This window comes from Lissotriton helveticus, chromosome 12 (genome assembly GCF_964261635.1).
Source record: "Lissotriton helveticus chromosome 12, aLisHel1.1, whole genome shotgun sequence".
In the NCBI taxonomy this organism is placed as follows: Eukaryota; Metazoa; Chordata; class Amphibia; order Caudata; family Salamandridae; genus Lissotriton; species Lissotriton helveticus.
Window position 1 is genome coordinate 271,382,754 of NC_136073.1, and position 22,068 is coordinate 271,404,821.

Consider the following 22,068-nt stretch of genomic DNA (forward strand, 5'->3'; position numbering starts at 1 on the left):
ATCGCCAGCCATGGATCAGGGGGTCTGAATAGCCATAGGGATCCTAAAATCCCCTCCATTCAAGTTCCTCAAAGGGTCCTTCAGGGAAATAGGTCTCCGCTTCCAATTCAAAACTTGTGGGTCTGCTTGATGCCGGTCCAGCTCTATATCCGAGTCAGGAATCATAATGTGGTCAGCAGTGCCAGAAACTGCACTACTGGATCAGTCCCCAGATGGATTGCGAAGCCACGGCTGGGGCCGATCCAGTTCCACAAACGGATCATGAGGGCCTGACTGGTATTGAGGGCAGACCTACTATTGGAGCCCCAGTCAGAATCCCTTCCAAATCCATGGGACCGAAGGCACTCGAGAAGGGTTCAAACGCCCAGAAATGAGGCTCATGGCCTCATAAAACTCACAGTTGGGTGGGGGCTGTTCCAGCAAACTCGGGGAAGCACAGAGCAGACCCAGTGTCAGACGCCAGCTCCACAGGAACAACCTGGTAGCAAGCCTGGATTTGTGGTGTCATTCCCTCGCGTCATCCGATGAATGCGATCGACACTGAGAACTCGACGAGTGCTTCGACTTCTTGTGGGACTTAGCGGAAAACGTCCGGGATTATGACGATGACCGGCGTGAGCGACTCTGGGAGCAGCCCAGAGGCCTCCCTCTTGAACAGAACCTGGCTTCAGCCCGGTTGTTATTTTTAAGGGGCATTTCCCAAAAAGTTAGAAAAAAGGCACACTAATCCAGTTTGACAAAAAGGTTGAGAAAATAGTCAAAATGTAACTCAAGGGAGCATGTCCAGATCCAGAAGGAACTGAGGTCCGGGAGCTGGGGATGCACCTTTTGTTAAAAAAAAATTAAAATTATTGGGTTTTTAAACAAACAAAACCATAAAGCACATGTAAAATTGACAAATAAACTGAGTGAGAGCTTAGCTCGTGCCTGAAGGAATAAACCTAAGAGATTCATCAGGTGAGTACAGCAAGGATCATATGGTTCATTACTTAGGTTTGCGAAATTGCAGGAGATAGTCCAGTGTAAACAAGAGGATGGATATATAACCTCGGAAAGTGCGGGGGGGGGGGAGGAAAAGGGTTCAGGGTATGGCGGTATGTAGCGAAGACACGGCATGGCTGGCCTAGTCAGTATGAATGGGCAATATAACATGTTGTAGATGAGCGGTACTCGATTAATAATTGACATGTGTTCATGTAATCCACAATGAAATGTTTATTTTTCTATCGATTATTGTGATGAATGTGCCTGAATACAAAACTCCAATAAATTTTTTTTCAAACAAAACATGTTGTAGATGAGCGGAGAGAAGAGGGGAAACAGCACGTGCTGCCTGACGCATGTCAGCCACTGCAAGGGGACGTTATTTCTAGAACAGAGCAAAATCACTCAGAGAAGGGTGGCCCAGTGAGAGGAAATGGGTTATTCGCGGAGACCTCGACCTCCTCATAGCGATGGGCGTCTTTCACTACTGTACCCCACTTGTGAACTGCGCAGTGCCAGACGTCTATACAGGGGGTCGCTGATAAACGCCAGTGCAAGGTTAGAGTTCGCTTGGTGAAGAGAAGCGAGCGCACACCCTATGGGACTTGTGATGCCTGAAGATGCAGAGTGAACACGACTCCCATGTGTGGAAATCGGCGAGTTCAAAGACTTGCTGCAATGTGTATTGCAGTTTTTTTCAAGAAGTAGTATAGAGCTGTGTAGGACCATATCATGTGCTCTAGGTCAGTGCCTGCAGCCTGAAAGCGCGGGCAATGGGCTTTTTTTTGCAGAAAGAAGCAATTTATTTGGGCTGGGGTGAAGTAGGCGCGGTGTAGCATGAAGAGATGCAGGTTTTTGAAACGCGAGTTACAGGATACTTTTGTGGAACCTAGAGGGCAATCTCCCACTCCTTATCGTGCAGTGTACGCCCAAACTCCTCCCCCCATTTGTGCAGCAGGATATCTAGGGAGTGAATCTTCAGCTCACGGATAGCTTTATACAGCCCAGTGATAAGGTGAAGGCCAGGACCAATCATGAGGATCATTTTCAGCACAAGGTGTGTTAACGATTCTGATTCTGTTGTCCTCTATAAGGTAAAGCATGTGTGATGAGTTGCCTGTGGATGAGGAATTGCCCTGGGGGCAGATCATAGTCTGCTACTAAGTGGTTGAATGTGAGGAGCAGCCATCAAGATACAGGTCCCAGATGTGAGGATTGAGTGTTCCGTCCAGGGGCTAAGTCACGTCAGGTGAAAGTCCCAGAAAATGTAGGGAGTCCAACTAGGGGCAGTGCAGGAGCATATACCGGGGTTTTCGGGGACAAAAGATGTACTCTAGTCATGCAAGCCCGTGCCACTGCCACCTGAAGGGGTGGTGGGGAAGGAGGAACTATGTTTGGATGGAGCCTGTGAATCCCTGGAGAAGGCAGGGTACCACCCACGCCACTGGTCTCTGCGATGTGCCCCTCAGAAGTCCAGCGCGACAACCATTGTAGTTGTGCGCAGGAGCGGCTTTTGCAGGTAAGAGTGGTGAGGCAGGGACTCGACAGATGCCAAGGGAAAATGTATTATTTATTTAACTTTGTTGTAGTCTGTTGAGTCTCCCCTAACTCCCCGCCCTTACCTGCAGGAGCCACTCCTGGTTGTGCGGTCAGATAAAATGCTTCAAATGATGATGATGATGGGGCGCTCATCCCACCCTGGTTCATCGGCAGCTGCAGTTGGGAAGGCACCTATATAGGTACTGTGCACGTCAATTCTAGAGCAGATGACACAGTGTGGAGCCAAACTACCCGCATGCAAAATTAAAAAATCTGGATCCAGTCTGACACTGGGGAATATTCTACAGCAAGTAATCTGAGTCTACAAGTCTAACAGATATTCAAGTACCCATAGACTCAAAGCCTAGAAAATTTGATCCTTGGAAGTACAACACTGATGTTTGTAGAGCTTCTTTCAAGGTTGATCATTGCCATCTCAGGGTATTAATTAGAATTGAAGGGTAGGGAGTTTATGAAAGTCAGCAATTTCATTTTGCATTTGCTGATATGAATCAGAAACTGAGAAAACACAAGGCCATCTGGGAGCTAGGTCTTCCGTCAGCTGCGCAGTGGTCAACTCTAAAACACTTCTTAGCAAGCCAAATCATTTGGCAGCATGCTAGCCTGCCTTCTCACACAAATGTTTAAGCCTATTTAATGTCACCTGACAGGAAGGTCCACGATCCAGAACGTACTGTGCTATGTCCCATAGCTGCCTGCGGCACCACATTACTGCCAGGCAGTTGATCGTGCTAAGACATCGGGCGTATATGGAACACAAAAGACAAATTAATTCCACCATATGTCCTCCCTATCCAAAGGTACTATACAATGCCCAGAAGCAAAGTCACTGACAAACATAGCGACTTGTAAATACCACCTAACAAAAAGTGCCAACTAAGCTGGCCTATACCCATCTCTGAAATAATAACGGAAATGTCTGATTAGTACAAACAGGAAAATCAGAGGCTGGCAGTTTATTCAGCTTCTCTAGATGAGGGCAACCTTTTAAATCAGAAGGAAGCGAAGACCACCCCAAGGGTTCCAAAATGGACCCTATTATAGAGACTGCTTCTAAACCAGAAGAATGCATATCAAGTGTCTGAAAACAGAAAATATCGATTTGCATAGTTTCTAATTCTCATTTCCCATAGCAGTTGCAAGAAGTATGAAAAAGGCACTGTGTTATCCAAGCACATGCTGTGGATGGAACAGGCGAAGATATTATTTTTAAATTAATAGAGTGATTCGGGGTTGCTCCCTTTTTCAGGATTAATACTACTCACCCTATATTTACCAGGTGAAAAATTAGCATAAAAAAGCATGGAAAGAACAGCTCAGCTTTTAGACATCAACCTTACATTTGCACCTAATTTTCCCAGCATCAAGATGCCTCTTAATGAAAAGAAAAATCAGTCTCCCTTTGGTAAGCCTCTATATGTTAGTTAAAATAAAAACATGAGTAGAGTAAGCACTGCACTCGGCTGCTTAAAATAAATTCCTGGAGTAACTGAAAGCCGGAGTACTTTTCTTGCATATTTCTTTTTTCTTTACACGTGCTTGAGGAATACTGGCTGGTTCTACTCCTTGAGGCAGAGGTCTAGAAGCCTCTAGAGAAAATATTTTTCCTTTACTTTCGTTTTTGTCAAGGAGTCTCTGGTGATTTTGAACATGTTAAAATTATTATGTTAAAATTATTTTCCATGCAGCATTGAAATAGAGGAGTTGAGGCAGCAGCTTGAAGGCATCTGATGCGGTACAAAAGGGGGGTGGTGATGGACGGAGCATCTCAATCAATCAAACACTCACACCCAGTCAAAAGATCTGGGTTTAATCCATCACCGTTCTTTAGCCCACTCTGCCACCCCAGTTCAGACATGGTTATATGCAAATCAGTCTGACCCTGTGCCTCATGGGAACAGTCCAGCTCGAACTGCCAAGCCATGCCTTCGCTGCACCGGAAACAAGCTTCCGAGGACCGGTTTCTGGCATTCCAGCCATCTTCAGTCCGGCTTGCTTGAATCCAGTGGCAAAGTGAGCAAGGGACTCACGTCTGAGCATACCCTGCCACACTTATGGCGGCCAAAAGCGGTACAAAAGGGGGTGGTGATGGACGGAGCATCTGAATCAATCAAACACTCACACCCAGTCAAAAGATCAGGGTTTAATCCATCACCGTTCTTTAGCCCACTCTGCCACCCCAGTTCAGACATGGCTATATACAAATCAGTCTGACCCTGTGCCTCATGGGAACAGTACAGCCCGAACTGCCAAGCCATGCCTTCCCTGGATCGGAAACAAGCTTCCGAGGACCGGTTTCTGGCATTCCAGCCATCTTCAGCCCGGCTTGCTTGAATCCAGTGGCAAAGTGAGCAAGGGACTCACGTCTGAGCATACCCTGCCACACTGATGGCGGCCAAAAGCGGTACAAAAGGGGGTGGTGATGGATGGAGCATCTGAATCAAACAAACACTCAAACCCAGTCAAAAGATCAGGGTTTAATCCATCACCGTTCTTTAGCCCACTCTTCCACCCCAGTTCAGACATGGCTATATACAAATCAGTCTGACCCTGTGCCTCATGGGAACAGTCCAGCTCGAACTGCCAAGCCATGTCTTCCCTGGACCGGAAACAAGCTTCCGAGGACCGGTTTCTGGCATTCCAGCCATCTTCAGCCCGGCTTGCTTGAATCCAGTGGCAAAGTGAGCAAAGGACTCACGTCTGAGCATACCCTGCCACACTTATGGCGGGCCAAAAGCGGTACAAAAGGGGGTGGTGATGGACGGAGCATCTGAATCAATCAAACACTCACACCCAGTCAAAAGATCTGGGTTTAATCCATCACCGTTCTTTATCCCACTCTGCCACCCCAGTTCAGACATGGCTATATACAAATCAGTCTGACCCTGTGCCTCATGGGAACAGTCCAGCCCGAACTGCCAAGCCATGTCTTCCCTGACGGGAAACAAGCTTCTGAGGACCGGTTTCTGGCATTCCAGTCATCTTCAGCCCGGCTTGCTTGAATCCAGTGGATCCATGCTCCGTCCATCACCACCCCCTTTTGTACCGCTTTGGCCGCCATAAGTGTGGCAGGGTATGCTCAGACGTGAGTCCCTTGCTCACTTTGCCACTGGATTCAAGCAAGCCGGGCTGAAGACGGCTTGCGCAGAGCGAGAGCAGCCTTGGAAACTCCAACGTGCAAAACCGCTGACATTGCACGTGGTCTTCAGAGCTGAACAGATCTAGCCAAGGCTCTCCCCACTGCAGAAAGAGTCCTTGTGCCACCTCTGGATGGAGACACCACTCATGATCCGCTAGGCACCGACAGCTGAGTATGTCCGTTCAGGGAACTGGCCAGATGTTGAACCATCAGAGAAATGTTCTGTTGCTCCAGCCAAGTCCAGAGGAACAGGGCGTCTTGACACAAGGTCCATGACCCAATCCCACACTGCTTGTTGCAGTACCACATGGCGGTTGTGTTGTCCGTGAACACCTGAACTAGCCTTCCCTTGATGGATGTTAAGAAGGCTTTTAGTGCCAACTGGATCGCCCGAGGCTCCAACAGGTTTATATGGAGCGGAACCTCCACTGGAGATCAGAGCCTCGGGTTTCCACCTCTCCCAGATGGTCGCCCCATCCCAGAAGGGAGGCTTCCATAACTACTGCGAGGTCTGGATGGGGAAGAGGGAGGAGTCTGCCCTTGATCCATTCACTGTTTGATAGCCACCACTGCAGGTCTCTGAGTGACCTCCGAGATCTGAACTAGGTCGGGGAGATTCCCCCGATGCTGCGTTCATTGGAACTTCAGATCACATAGCAGAGCCCGCGAGTGTCATCTGGCATGATCGACAAGTAGGATGCAGGAGGCCATGAGGACCACAGCCTCAGAGCCATTCTCACTCAAAACCAGGATAGAGACTGACACATCGGTATCAAAGCCTGAATATCCTGAACTCACCGCTCGGGAGGATAAGCCGAAAACTGCACATATCTAGAACTGCTCCAATGACGGGGAACATCAGAGTGGGAATCAGGTGCAACTGCTTGGGATGAGCCCGCCTTCAGCAACCAGTTGTCAACATAGGGGAAGACTGGAATCTCTAAACTCCGCAGATGAGCTGCAACTAGTGCCATCACCTTGGTGAACACCTGGGGGGCACTAGTGAGGCAAAAGGGGAGCAAGGCAAACTCAAGTGCTCTTGGCCCACTGTAAACTTCAGGTAGCAGCGATGGGCTAGCAGGAGAGGAATGTGGAAATAGGAGCCCTGCAAGTCCAACGCTACCATCCAGTCTACCGGGTCCAGAACAGACAGGACCTGTGCAAGGGAGAACATCTTGAATTTTTCCTTCCTGAGGTAGTAGATGAAGGCTCGGAAGTCGAGGATAGGACGGAGTCCTGCGTCTTTCTTTGGAGCCAGGAAAGAGCAACCACAGCCTATTTCTGGCCCAGGAACCCTCTCTATAGCTCACTTGGCCAAGAGAACCTTGACTTCCTTGCGGAGAAGCATGAGATGATCCTCCATCAGCCGATCGTGAATTGGAGGCATAGAGGGAGGAGTAGTCTTGAAGGGGAGGGAATATCTTCTTCGGACTATTTGCAATACCCACCTGTCCATGGTGGTGGAAGTGATGGCATATCCTGCTGCCCACTGGACGCTCGTGATCCCGGAGGACTGGACTAGGAGGGTTTTGCAGTTGAGGAGGGGATGGTGGCTTGGCTTCTGGCCTTTTGACCCATGAGGGCGGGGTGAACCGCGACCACGGCCCCACAGAGGTTAATGAACTTGCCGGCCCACTAGCTGGAGTAAGGTTGGCGCGGATGGATACCCCTTCCGTAAACATGAAAGGAGCGAAAAGCAGATGCAAGCCAGGGTGTGTAAATGAGGCCCAAATATTTGGCCATAACCCAGGAATCCTTAAAGCGCTCATGTGATGGGTCAGCCTCTTCTGCGAAGAGACGCGAGCCATCAAAGGGCATGTCCATGAGGTTTGCCTAGACATACCCTGAAAATTCAGACGTCCTTAGCTAGGCATGGCACCTGATGGCCACAGTCGAGGAAATCGCTGTGCCTAGCGGGTCATTCGTGTCAACGTCACAATGAATGGCAAACTTTGCTGCATCGTTCCCGTCCGATATTGCTTGGGAGAATATGATCTACTTGAACACTGGCCTTCAACTCCCTCTCTGCCGTAAACAGATCCATCCCGCCCTATCACTCCCACTCTATTATCTTCGATCTGTTGTTTAACCTTGTTCTTCCATGCTTCCATCATATTCCATCATATTGTTCCATTATATTTATGCTACACATGTGTAAATTGTTTATCTTATGATTTCAAATGTACCTATGCTATATTTCTACTGAATCTGTTATATGACTTGTAAAGCGCTCTGATAACCCTGGTTCCAGCCAGCGCTATATAAAAACCTTTAAAATAAATCAAATAAAAAAATTAAGTAATCACTTTAAACTAAGCTGTAACTCGAATACATTTATGGACCCTTTTTAAAACAGTTAAAATGACTGAATTTGGACTTGAATTGTACTGTTGCTTCTATTGTTTTTGTCCAATTTTTTTTGCATGTCCTTTAATTAATTTGAGAGTGTTTTGTACCATATATTGTGAGGGTTTTAATCAACCGCATGCAATAAAATTCACTTCAATGAACTTCCTTAGCCAAATGACTTTTGGGAGTTATAACACCAACTGTAAAAGGGAGGATAATTGGCGAATTCGAATCAATACAAAGGTAAACAACTACTTTTAAGGTGTCTAGCTACATTTTTTGACATCTTTGATTATCCAAAAAGAAAAATGTACTTACCTTTGTAAAGCACTTTCTTCATGATACTCTCCATCACCATCACCACTGTCATCCCAAAAAGCTGGTGGTCTCTGATCAGAATCTGAACCAAAAAGCTACAGGAGCACAGCTTGGCCTGGTGCATCTGTATGGCATCAAGACATAAACTCAGTCGGGCTGAGAAGGATTAAGCCCAGAGTCAGAGAGGACTATAAGAACAGAGGCCCATGCTGGCGCCAGTGCTGTTGGTGACAGTGTCAATGTTGTAGGGACTAGCGTGGATTTTGGTGCCAAGATGGAAGTCAGCTTCCGTGTTGAGTGGAGCCAGAGACAAGTTCTGGAGGCATAGACTGCACCGAGGGCAAAGCAACTAGCAGCATCCTGCCTGGGGGACCCCCTCAGATCCTTGGGACCCAAAGGTATGCCAAAAGGAGCATGAAGGGTGCCGGAAATTTGAAACACAGCCATCTGTTGAAATGTCTGATGAATCCGGAAACTCTCAGTGCATAGGAATCAGTTGTGGAACTGGCTCTTCGGCAGGAGACTTGGAGTTAGGCACCCAGAAGTCCGTGCACTTTTTTTTAGGATGAGAGTAGTGGAACTGGGGCAAAACGTGCTTGGTTTTCTTAAGCTTATGCTTTGATTTTTGACTTACCAAATTATTTGTAACTCAATGATGACCTGATGCAGGAACGCCCTCGGGAGTAGACATGAGTCTGCCCCCTCAACTTTGAGTGGGAGTGCCAATGTATCTTTCAGTTTTTGGCAATGTCCAGTTTCAGTTCCCGGATTGCTTTCAGTTTCTTAAAGGTGTGCCCTTTGCAGGACTTGGAACCCACAGACCAGGTGCAGACCTAGTGGGTACCTGTCATAGACATCTGTTTGTGACAGTCTATAGGGCTTAAACCCTGTAGTTTTAGGAGGGGGTGGGGGACAGTTCTCTACCACAATGGAAAAAATAATTTTAAAGAAAATGTCAACTGACAAGGTAAAAGTTGCGAGCTCCAGATCTGCATAAGAAGGCATGGAAAGAAAGTAACCAATGTCAGCACGGAGGGGTGGCTATTATATGCACCTCCATTCGTGACTTCCTGGGGAACAAAGTTTGCACAGAGCCACATAGAGCCAACTACTTGCGCATGACAGAAATGCTGTTTAAACTTTCCGATACAGCTGGATGCCAGGGAATATTCTAACAGTGAGGGTACGGTTAGAAGTAACCATCAGAAAAGTTACACACATGATCCCATGCTGGATAACAAATCATCTAGCTATTTACAGTACAGACAGCAGAGAGTAATAGCAATGCCATACTGTAAGGCTGCAATGACTGGCAGATTTGAACAGTCGCTTGTCTGAGCTTGCACCTATTCGGAGTAACGAGTTACCTTTGGTGAGTGAGTACATCTCCCTGACTGTCTGTGTAGCCATGTTCCTGAGTGGGACCCCACTGAGTCCTCCAATCTCTTCCCGATGGGCACTCTGTAGGCTTGGTGGCCGACTGATGGTAGTGTTTGTGATCACCATGCCGTCAATGCCTAACTGAGGAAGAGACATAGGAATTGGATTACGTCTGCATTGGCAAGCACATATGAATATGCAAGCAGAAAATTAAACCATTCATACAGTGCAAAATGCACATCAAATGCAGGCATGCTGTGCAGCACAAGGGTAGTTTGCAGAACAGGAGTGCAATCTACAGTTTGGTACATTAGGAATAGCAAATCCGGCACAAAAGATAAACTAGGTTAGATACTGCAAGCAAGAGCTCCAAACAAGATCTTTTTGAACAGTTGTGGTTAGCAACTCATTCATACACCATAGCAAAGGCAAATGAGTTGGATATGTCCTTTAATTCTGGTACTTTCTCTGGATATAGAAAGACTGCAAATGGCCAGGCCTCGTTTGCGTAGTATGCTGCAGGAGGGGTCAGTGTGTGAAGTGTTACTACACAGTGCCCTCCCCCTTCTGGACATTAGAGACGTGGTGATATCCCAAACGTTCTCTAAAGATGCATTTCTTACATCTGGTCCAATAAAGTTTGTTTGCTTTCTTCAACTTACAAAATGTCCTGTACACAATCGAGACTTGCTGTTATTGAAACTTGGCTGTTGGGAGTTACCTCAGCCCAATTACTTAAAGCATGTAAAGACCTTTATATTAACCATAAGCACTTTAGTTTCCACCTGGTCTAGATAGCATATAAACATTTTTATGGAATTTGGGTTTGGGAGAGAGCGCGTTGTTGAAACTGGCTGTGCATAATTTCGACCTCCTCTTACTGTGCCTTTCCTTCTTTGACAATGAGTAGGATGTGCGGCAGTGTACCATGCAAGACACAAGCATGGGACAAAAAGTACCAAAAAATAATAAAAACATTTGTGCTAAAATTGCTCAATGCATGGGAGTATAATTTTTTAACTATAAGCGGTAGAGAACATTTAGAAACTTCAGATAGGAGGTGTTGCTCTAGCAATCCCAAGGTGCTCTATCTAGGGTAGTGTGGTCGAGCAGTCTTAGGCTTATCAGAGAAGAGAGTTAGATACTTGGGTACACACAACGTGAATAAATGATGCACACACTCAAAAAGGAGATCCACACCAATTTAGAAAAAGAACAGGTATTTTATATATATTTTGAACTCAAGAACTTCATAATCAGGTAAATTCCCGCCTGGCGCCAAATGGGCCTATGGGCAGGTGGTGGCCTCTCCAAGGTCTGGGGGATGCTGGGGTTGCATACAAAAGGTGGCATGGCTTTGATGCCTCGGGCATTGATATGCTATTCTGTTTAGAGGAGGTGTAAACACCTGCCAGAGGAGGCATTGTTATCGACATCGGAGAGCGGGGCGCTCAACTTCAGGAGGTCAGAAATGCGTTTGTGGTGGCAGGATGGACTGGACCAATCAGCCAGCACACTAGTGGATGAGCAGGTTTCAGGGGGTACCTCTAAGATACCCTCTGGGTGCATGTATTAATAAATAAATCACTTGAATCAGTGTGGGTTCATTAATACGAGATGTTTGATACCAAGCATCTTTGGTTTCCCATCAAGAAGCTGGAGAACTCATTATCACTAGTGGCCAGTACATACACTCAAGATGGCTACCCTGTTTACTGGTAATGACCAAGAATCGACTTGGACATCACAGGGGCATATCTGTTCATGCAGATATGTCCTCACATGCAATATAATGCACTTTGCCTTAGGGCTATAAGGACTGCTGTTGTGGTAACTTACATATATTACATGCAGTATCTGCAGACCTTTGCAGACAGGTGCGCTATGTTGTGTCTTCACTTTTGTCTGCACCAGGTCACGCAGCCTGCAATGCAGTTTGCATGAGTGTGGTGAGGGGTTCCTTTAAGGTGGCACAATACAAGCTGCAACCCTTAGGGACCATCTTTAGTACCCATGCTCTAGGTACCAGATGTACCATTTACTAGGGACTTACAGGGGTGCGAAGGGTATTGCCAATTGGGGAAACAATTGCACAGTTTTAGAGAAAGAGATCTGGCACCAGGGAACTCGATAGCAGGATCCCACTGAAGTTCTATTGACATTGCATCATTACCAGGCAAAAAGTGGGTGTGAGCATGTCAAAAAGGGGCACTTTCCTACAGGAGGTATAACCAATCACAGAATATTATTACAGAGAAGGTTGTGCAGGCAACAGACACAGAACAAATGTGGCCTTTTATTATGCATGCCCTTCCCTGATGCCAAACAGTAGATGTGGAATAGGTGGGTATGGGGGTGTAACTGAACCGTTCCTAGCTTCTTGAAGTCTGGGGGAAAGAGCACAATGTGCCCTAGGAGTCCGAAGGTCACAAAAAAGAAGTATTCAGAAGTAAGAAACTGCCTGGAGATTAAAAGAGATGCTGCTGTTGGTGGCAAACATTGTGCTGAGCTAACAGAGACGAAAGGAAAACTCTGTTACCAGCTGTAAAGGACTGCTGACAAGTTCTTGCTTTCCAACCAGTCAAAATACCACCAAATAACCAATGAACCGGTCTGTTCTGCAAGGTTGGGGGAGGGGTGGTTCACTAAAAAACAGGGTAGCACAACAAATTCCCCCAGGCAACCATGTTTCAACCTCTCAATCTTCAGCGTTGGGCTCTAGAGTCCAAGGAATCAAATCAATGCATCATGCACTTCCCAGTCGGTCATCTATTGCCTATTGACCCAGGCTTTTGGAACCTAACATTTGCAGAATGCATATGTCTACTAGCGTGCTTTCCACTGTTACAAGGTAGAAGTTTTAGGACTATGGTAGCTTTCCTACGTAGAAGAACACATTGCATCGCTTAAATGTAGTAGGAAGCTCTATTTCTAACAATGGACCTCAAAATAGATTACAATTTATGGTGCTAGTGGTATGCTTAGGAATTGCTTTGTGGTTAGTTCCAGTACATTTACAAATTTGAGTTTCTGCACATGACAATGCAAGCAGACTCATTGCTTGTGATCATGAGTGAGGCTGCCATGACAACAACTTGGCGAGGAGACCAGGACAATGGCAAGCAACTTAACTGGGCACTTCAAGAAACAAAGATCCTGTCCTAGTAAGCCACCAGATTGCAGGTTCAACTTAAACAAAGAGACAGGGAATCGTACAACTTTATTAATTTGTATGGTTACATTAAACTTGAGAGAAAACATACTTGAGATCAAACATACTTTTGCAAATCCGTTCTTAGTTTCGTTGTTTCCACTTCCACTGCCTACTTTTTTGGTGAGTGGCATGCTGCTGAGGAACTCTTTATGCAATGGTGTGCTACGCAGACGGTACAGCATGTTGAAAGGGATGTTCAGGGTTTTATTTGATTCCACTGCCCTTCCCAGAGACTTCTCAAATGGCAAGCATACTTAACTGACTATTGGGCAAAGCAGCCATTTAATTGAAATGCTTCCTGGTGTTGGTAAACACTGTGACACTATAATAACCCTCAAGATCTTTTTTGTACTAAAATCAGCTTTTGATAATAAACACTTAAATAGGTCTCCACTTATTGCTTTTGCTTCAATGTGGCATGCTACCAGCTCAGCCACGCCGCTCCCCTGCCTGTGAATATCTGCAAGGTGGTGGAGCGGGGTCTAGAGACTATTCCAGTCGCTCATCGGGGGCCTCGCGAGGTACATCGGATCCAACCGTCGTCATTTGGCCCCGGGGCGAGAGAGCCAAATGACGACGAGAGGGGCGCCGCAAGGCGTCCGATGTCCGCCTGAAGTGCGCCTCATGGCTGGGCCGGTCTTTGGCTGCTCCTTGGACCCCAGCACTGGCTAAGGAGGTGCCCACTGCTGTTGGGGGTCTACTGGAGTGAGCGGTATTCCTGTGCCACCATTCCGGCCCCGAACCACGGGCTGGGCCGCAGGGCGTCCCCGAGCGGAGGTGCCAGCGAGACAGTGATTGGCAGTGGCCACCCAGAAGCATCGGGCGGTCGCGTTCTCCCCTGCTGTGGCTGAGTATCTGCAAAGACAAGGGGTCGCAAACGGGTGCAGCTCTTTGTGGCAGGCCGTGCTGGACCGAGGCACGCACACGATTGAGGCATGACGCGACTGACTGCCTTGTAACCCCCCCCCCCCCTTGCGGGGCCATTGCGGATCTTCCTGCTGGTGCCCTCTGGCCCTTGGGGTCCCCCGGTGACCAGACATGGATGCCTTGCTGATGCCCTGCTGGGAGGCGGCTGCTATGACGCACGAGAGCTAGCCCTCCCCGGGGTCATCGCTTCGGGGGCGTTCGGGTGCGGGGACGCCCACCCAGACTACCGCATTGTCTGCCTTGCCTGCCTGGTGATCACGAGGGTGCCTGACCCCTGTGGGGACCCTCGAGCGATCTGCCTGCCTGGGGACACCTGTGGAAACGATCCCAGAGTTCGGGAGTACTGCAGATGCCCTTCCTGGCACGTGAGGGAACCGAATAATCGCCCTGCAACCACTGGACTGGCTGCCATATTGAGGTGAGCGGCCCTGGGATCTCAGTTGGCCAGCCCTAACCTGGAACACGACGGGACTGAGATCCCCTGTTGCGCTAGGTGGGGACGGGGCCCTCTGGCCCCTGACCTGGTCCCCCACGTTCTTTGTGACACCTGCGGGAGGGACATGAACCTGGTGCCTGGAGCCCTATAAGGTGGGACTGAGTTTGGCGTTTTCAGCACTTGCGGTACCCCGGAGTGTCCCTCTGATGCCTGCATCCTGGGCAAGGACAAGCTGCCCGCGCCTCCAACCCCAACACCACCACACAGTATACCACACAACGCCTACTCACGCAACGAATCACTCGTCAGACGGGCCTGGAGGGAGAGGGCGACACCTCCAACGAGCCGTCTCGAGCAGAACTCCTAGAGGCGATACAGGGGTCCACATCGCCCTGGAAAAGCAAATAGAGACAGTCTCCATTGACATAAACCTACTGTGGGCGGATTTGCAGAAAGTGGCGGATAAGGTCTCCACGGCAGAAGGGGACATCGTCCAGCTGCAGGGAGAAGTGGCCTCCTTGAAGCAACAGGTCTCTCAGCTCACCAACACTCCTGGAGCGTCGAGAGGAGGAAGCGGAGGGAAGGGCCTGTCGAAGCAACATCAGAGTCCTGGGTATCACGGAGCGCTCGGAGCAGGGCAATGCAGAATGATTCCTGGAGAACTGGATACGCACTAAGCTATGCCTCACAGGTCTGTCGGAGGTCTTTGTGGTAGAGTTCCCCCAGGGCGCTGGTTAATACGCCAAGGGCGGGGGCTCCTTCTAGGGCCCTCATCACCAAGATCCTGAACTATCAAGACGGAGACTGTATTCTGAAAGCTGCGAGAAGCGACCGATCTCACTTTTGACAACGCCAAAGTATCCATCTATCCGGACTATATCCGCCAGGTTCAGGAACAAAGGAAAACTTTTCTTTGCATCAAGCAGAAGCTTCGTGAATTCCACCTACACCGCAAAACTTAAGGTGGTAAGGAAAGGCTCATTTCTTGGACTCTCCACAGGAGGTATGGGAGTGGCTCAAAATCAGGGGAGGCCCTCCCCCAGGATGAACAGAGGGGATCCTGTAGTACATGGGGGAACCAGACCTCCGAGGAATCGCAGGAGCAGGCATCGATCTGTAGGCGACGCCCAGGCTGAACAACAGTGGATTACGGTGGGGGACGACGGTGCCCTACGTGTGGAATCTTCAGACTTCGACAACTCTCCCCCACAGACTGTGACAGATACTCCTAAATTGGACTGGTACCAGAAACTCTCCCGCCAACCACCCATGTGGTTCCAGAAACTGTCATGGACCCACTTGCTTCAGGCACAGAAGGGAACCTGCCCTGTGTATTCTGAAAATAGGCCTCAAAGAGGTCCAACAATCTTTATATGAAACTCTGAACCACATAGAAACATCTCAGACACATCACAAAAATATGTTAAAACATTTTTATTGAAAAATTATTTTTTCTTTTTTCATTTATATATATATGATATACAAAATGTCATGATAAATAAACCAGGCTGTTAAAAATCGAAGTACATCAATAACTGAATCAACTCCTAGTTGTGGCCCACATTCCAGATAACACAAACATACCAACATACATACCACTCAACTCACAAGTCATACAACACTTCGCAAAGATGTCAGGAATAAGAGATGAACTGGGGACAGTTGGAATAATATCCCAGATGGTTCAGATGGTTCCCAATGAGAACAAACGCCAACACGCGTTTCGGTGTGAGGCCCCACCGGGGCTACACCTTCATCAGGGCAGAAGTGAGGAAAAGGGGGAGGGCCACAGGGAGGCCTATGTTTTCCAGGGCTCTGAGTCCTTTGCTTTGCAACGTGTAATACTGCGGGCAAAAACCAGGAATAACTATCGGGGGAAGTGAGTGATCCCGGGATTCCTGCCCTTGAGGTATTAATACCAAATTGAAAGTTAACCGCCAAATGGAAATAAAAGGGAAATAGATGGGGGACCACATTAGAATATGAATAAACTAATCAAAATCCTCTTCATGTTTTAGAAAATCCTTTTGAGAAATAAAGTTGAATAACCTGCAACAACTTTCCAAGCTGATTGAATAGAGTCAAACCAACAAATCAATTTAGGTAGGTTGATATACACTTGTTGATATATCAATTTTTTGGCAATAACCTAACTCGATTTTAGGGTAGCATAAAGAAGAGAATCCATGGATCAACAAATACTATAACGGTTGGGTCGATATAAGTGAATTTGTTGACAGACAGAAAATGTTAGGATAATGAATTATGTTAACATGAGTTAATATGACATTAGAGTACTATACTGTACACTTTGTTATTGTTAAAGAATGCTTAGATATAAACATATAAAAGTATAAATTCTGTGAAGATGATTCAAGCTTATGTGGGAATAAATGTGGCCGATTAAGTTGATACAAAGTTCGTCTTTTCAAAAATGCTCCAGGCAGTTGTAATAAAATAAAGATGATCAAGATGCAACAGATGCAAAAGAGATAAGGGCAGAAAGTGGGGAGTAGCAGAATAAAATGTTATTGAAAAATTAAAGGAGCCAATTTAGCTGTGGCTATAATATATGTTTTATATTCTTTTTTGATTTAGATTGTTTTTACCATGAAAATAGTGTTCTGAAGGAGACTATTTTATTCACCGAAACGCCGCCTCGACAACATTTTCTTCTTATATTATGAATTGTTTTAATATGTATTATGTTTTTTAATAAATATAATGATGTTTTTATGGATGTGATTCAAATGATAAAGAGAAAAACTGGATAAATAAAACAAGAGATAGAAATCTACTTTTCTGCTTTCCTGCCCTTATTGCACTTTAATGCACCCTGTTGAGAATGTGCTTAAGTTTAGATATTGTATAAATGTAAATTTGTTGATCTGCTGTCAGACTCTATGCTACACCTTATGGATACTAATATAGTATTCATTTAAGACTTGCTGAGACTTTCTCCTTATTAACCAAGGAAAAGGGATTCTTGTATTTGTCTATTTTCAGACTACACAGGGCAGGTTCCCTTCTGTGCCTGAATCTAGCCGCCTCCCCCTTCTTCATGGACCCACTTGCACCTACTACAAACCTGCCTGAAGACTATATATTTTTTTTCTTTACCCATACTGCTGTGTTAGAGGGGGCCGGATATTAGAGGCCTAGTAATTACGGACTTGCTGGGACTTTGGAGAAATGCTATGGGTGACCTTTTTTGAGGGATCTCTAGCAGGAATGTGTATTTATGTAGATGTCGTATGCATCTCGGGGGCGTTAAACACTCTGGCCCTATTGTTTCACATGTATAAACCGGGCAGTTCGAGACAGTAAAATATGCCATGAGGCGCCTGGTCTGAGTCGGGAGTTAGATCTGGGGCGGGGGGGGGTTCTTTTTTTTTATTTTGTAGGGTAGTTTTGGCACCTGTTGGGCGGTTGTGCACGTCCTGGCACCAGCGTGGGAAGGGCATTTCTGCATGTATAGTTGTCAGTATATTGCTCGTGGGAGGGGGGAGGGTGTTCTTAGGGGGTTGTTTTTGGTTTTTCTTAGGCATTGTATGTATAGCATGTGGGGCGCAAGGTCTATGAAGAAACACAGGGCAGGAAACACACAGTTTGGTTACCATGGGGGTTTACATTTTTAAGCTGGAATGTGAGGGGGCCGAGTATGTGCACCAAGAGATATAGGGTCCTGTCCTTTCTCCGCAGACACCAGGTCTCAATAGCATGCCTCCAAGATATTCACCTTACTGAGGAAGGGGCTCAGAAGTAGGCAAAGAAATAGGATGGACATGTTTTCCACTCTTCACTCTCCACCCATGCCAGGGGAGTCCTTGTGTGGATGGCCCCGGGACCCCATTTGCCCTCCAGTATGTAGAAGCTGACATCCAGGGGAGATATCTAATCCTTAGAGCTAAGCTAGATGGTAGGGATGCTGCAATAATGAATACTTATGCCCCAAACACAGATGGCCCAGACTTCTTTCAGTCCCTACAGGAGGTTCTGGTGTCGGAACTAGAAGTCCCAATGCTCTGGATGGGGGATTTGAATTGTGTCCTAGACCCAGACTTTGACAGGTTCACACCTCGCACTTGCACGGAACCAAGGATAACGATTAAACTCTGAGAGGTGATGGGGGATATAGGTGCCCAAGATATTTGGCGCTAGAGACACCCAACCCAGAAAGTGTATACTTGTTTTTCACCCACACATAATACGCAGTCGCTTAGACAGGTTCTTAGTCGCAAACCCAGACAAGGCTATGTCCTATGAGGTGACTCATCAAGCGCGGTTCCTATGGGATAACTCCCCTGTAGCATGTGCGGTTGACTGGGCGGCCCGTTTCGCTGCCCACAGACGTGGAGGTTACAGGCATAGGTACTCGAGGACCCAGTAGGGAAACATCACCTAGAAACTGCCCTAACTGACTATATTGATCTAAACTGGGACAGGCCAGACTTCTCAGGCCACAAAGTGGGAAGCCCTGAAAGCGGTGGTGAGAGGGGCCTGCATGAGTCCAACATGCGGGGTTCGGAAGCAGCTCCAATGAGAGCTATAGGAGGAGGAACGACACCTCCTGGAAGTACAGACTTGCAAAGCTCCTGATGCAGAAGGGAGGGACAGGGAACAAGGCATCCGGGAATGCATCCATGACATTTTGGACAGGTTTGACAAATACACCCTCACACATTACAGACAACGCCTTCATAGGGAAGGGGATAGATTGGTACGTCTTTTGCCCTGGATTCTTCGGCAGGAACACGCCCCTGCCGAGATTGTGGCTTTGAGGGAAACCATGGTAGGCCTGGTCCACTCCAAGGTGGGGCTACTGCAGGTCCTAAAGTCACATCTGCAGACAGTGTATGCCGCGGACCCCGCAATCAGAAAGGCAGCCTAATCTCCCTTACCTTCATGACCTGACCCTACAGTCTATCCCTAAATCGGCTCAGATGGAGCTCGACGAACCCCTAACACCGGGAGAGGTACAATCCGCTCTGCAGCACCTACCACAAGCCAAATCCCCGGGTAGTGATGGGTTCCCTCCTGAGTTCTATCAAGCATTCACGGGTACACTTTCCCACCTCCTGTTGCAGGTCTACCTCGAAGCATTTGAACGCGGAGTTCTCCCACCAAGCATGACACAGGGGGAAATATGTATGATTCTGAAACCGGGAGGGGATGCTCATGAGCCCTCATCATATCGACCGATTACTATGATTAATACTAGATGTTAAAATTGTATGCAAGCTTTTGGCTACTCGATTGGCGCCATACATGCCTCACTTGGTCCATGAGGACCAATGTGGGTTCATATCGGGACGAAACACGGCTATGAATCTGCGCCGGCTTAACCATGTCATGCATGAGGTACGCGATCGGGAGGAACAGATGGTCTTGGTATCCAATGACCTCGCCAAGGCGTTCGTTACAGTGGATTGGGGATACCTTCTCGAGGTCCTACGTGCTGTGGGGTTGGGTCCCAAATTTTGTCACTGGATTCGCATTTTGTATACAGAGGACTGGCAATTGGAAAGAGGTACTCGCCAGGGGTGTCCCTTTTCACCTTTACTGTTCACCCTGGCCATAGAGTCATTCGCGCTCCGGGTCAGGGCGGAAATGGAACGAGGGAGAATTTGAGTGGGTGACACGAGTCGTGTTATTTCCCTATATGCCCACGATGCCCATTTTTTTTTGCTTCTCCTCGGGACGCACTACCGGTAATGCTGCACCAATTGGATAGGTTTGGAGAGGTCTCTGGATTACGACTCAACTGTGGTAAGACCCTGATCTTTCTGTTGGCGGGACTGACCTCGGTACCCCTGGGTGATCTCCCGGACCGGAGGCTGCGCTGGGACAGGTGGGTTTCTGTTACCTAGGGATACAGGTGGCCCAGACGGACACACAGGGGCTGGCCCGGAATGTAGACCGCATAATCGCGTCTCTGCGGTAGTCGGTGAAATTTTGAAACACTATTCCACTGTCGTTAATGGGCAGCCTGGCCATCTCTAAGATGGTGATGCTTCCTAGGACACTCTGCCTTCCAGAACTCACTATGCTGGTTACCGTCGCGAGTCTTCAAAACCCTGAACATTCTACTCATGTCCCTGCTCTGGGCTGGTCGGCTCAGTAGGGTAGCTCTCAACACTATTATACGCAGCTATGGAGAGGGCGGACTGGAATCTCCACGCTTCGATTTATATTATTATGTGGCCCAATTACAGTCTGCGGCACGTTGGCTGACAGATGCGGACAATTGGGAGAAACGCCTTCTCTCCGGCAGGATGGACACTCAGACACTGCAAAAAGGACTGATGAAGGGCAGGGGGTCGGCGACATCTCTTCCCAACATAGTGCGTCATACAGCCGGTATATGGCAGCGATTTGTCGAGAAAGTCTTACGGAAAGCTCCTTTTCACAGGGAGCTTTCGATCTGGATATTGGCCCCCTTTATGGACATGGGAAGATACATGTCCTTTCAACCGTGGAGGGAGGGTGGATGGATGCTAAGTTCTTGCCAACCTTCTTCCCCAACGAGACCTTTATCACGTACGAACAGGCGGAAGAGAACTTTGGTCTCAGACAGGGCCAATTCCAACACTATCGGGGAATTCAGGATGGGGTGAAGATCACCTGGTCACAGTACCCAGACAGTCCACCTCTGACACAAACTCTAGATATCCTACTCACGTGTGGTACAGGTCGCAAATTAATTTCTCTCCTCTATAAAGCTATGAAACATGATTCCACCCCCCTCCCATGTCACCATCTCTGGCTGCCTGGGAGAAAGATCTCGCAGTCCAGCTGGATGAGAAACAATGGGCACACATAGGTTTCCTCACACGCACGGTCTCCTGTAATGCTAGATTTAAACTAACACACTTTAACTTCTTGCATCGCACAGACCTAACCCCGGTATCCCTGAAACATATTTCATGTGACGGGGGGATAGATGCCCAAGATGTACCACAGAGAAAGCGGGTTTTTTACACTTGGCCTGGGATTATCCAATGGTAAGGCAGTTTTGGGAGGAGGTGGTGGGCAGGATTGTTGCTGCCACGGGCCTTCAGGAGAAATTGGAACCCTTGAGTTGTTTACTTGCATCTATCTGGAAGCCCAAGAAAAAGAAACTCCCATATAAGATCCTACAATTAATGCTGGTGCTCGGTAGGCGCAGGGTAGCTATAACTTGGATGGGGCAGAGGGACCCGGAAGTGCCCATCTGGCTTAAAGATTTTGAGAGTGGTCCCTAGCAGAAGAAACTCATATGAAACTCACCCGAAGGGACGAGAAGCTACAAGCGGACCTAATGGTTTGACGTGAGATGTGTACTTCTGGGCTGGCAGAGGGGGAGCCCTCATCCCAGGATACAACTGACAGCGGGGAGAGTGGGTTAGATGCAGACGATGGGCCTAACCTTAATGAGGAGCGGGTGGATCGATCCCGGCAACATACATACTAGGAGTCAGTGGCATGCCCCATGCTCCTTCACTGTAATACGCTTATGAATGGATATGTTTCCCCATTGTGCCTTTCTTCCCCCGATTCTACCATCTGTACTACGTACCATTAATAATATCAAGGGTATGCCTCTATATGCTGTGTTGATGCCAATTTGCTTTTGTATTTGTAAAATGAAAAATAAAGTTTAAAAAAAAAAAAAGTTGTTTCTACCTGATCCTTCACAAGATTCAAAAGCGACCACCTTCAGACTGCCAAGTGCAATGACACAAGGTTCCTCGCAGTCTCCTTTTTTAATCAACCTCCATG

The 22,068-nt window shown here is 47.6% G+C and overlaps 1 protein-coding gene across 3 annotated transcripts in view; it reads right to left on the reverse strand.

The window, feature by feature from the left end:
* Nucleotides 1–22,068, reverse strand: part of DHODH (dihydroorotate dehydrogenase (quinone)) — a 160,281-nt gene that overhangs the window by 73,516 nt on the left and 64,697 nt on the right. For all 3 annotated transcript variants that reach the window (XM_078669254.1, XM_078669256.1, XM_078669255.1), the window contains one exon: nucleotides 9,718–9,871. In XM_078669254.1, the coding sequence (XP_078525380.1) occupies nucleotides 9,718–9,871 (154 nt within the window). The remainder of the gene's footprint in view (nucleotides 1–9,717; nucleotides 9,872–22,068) is intronic.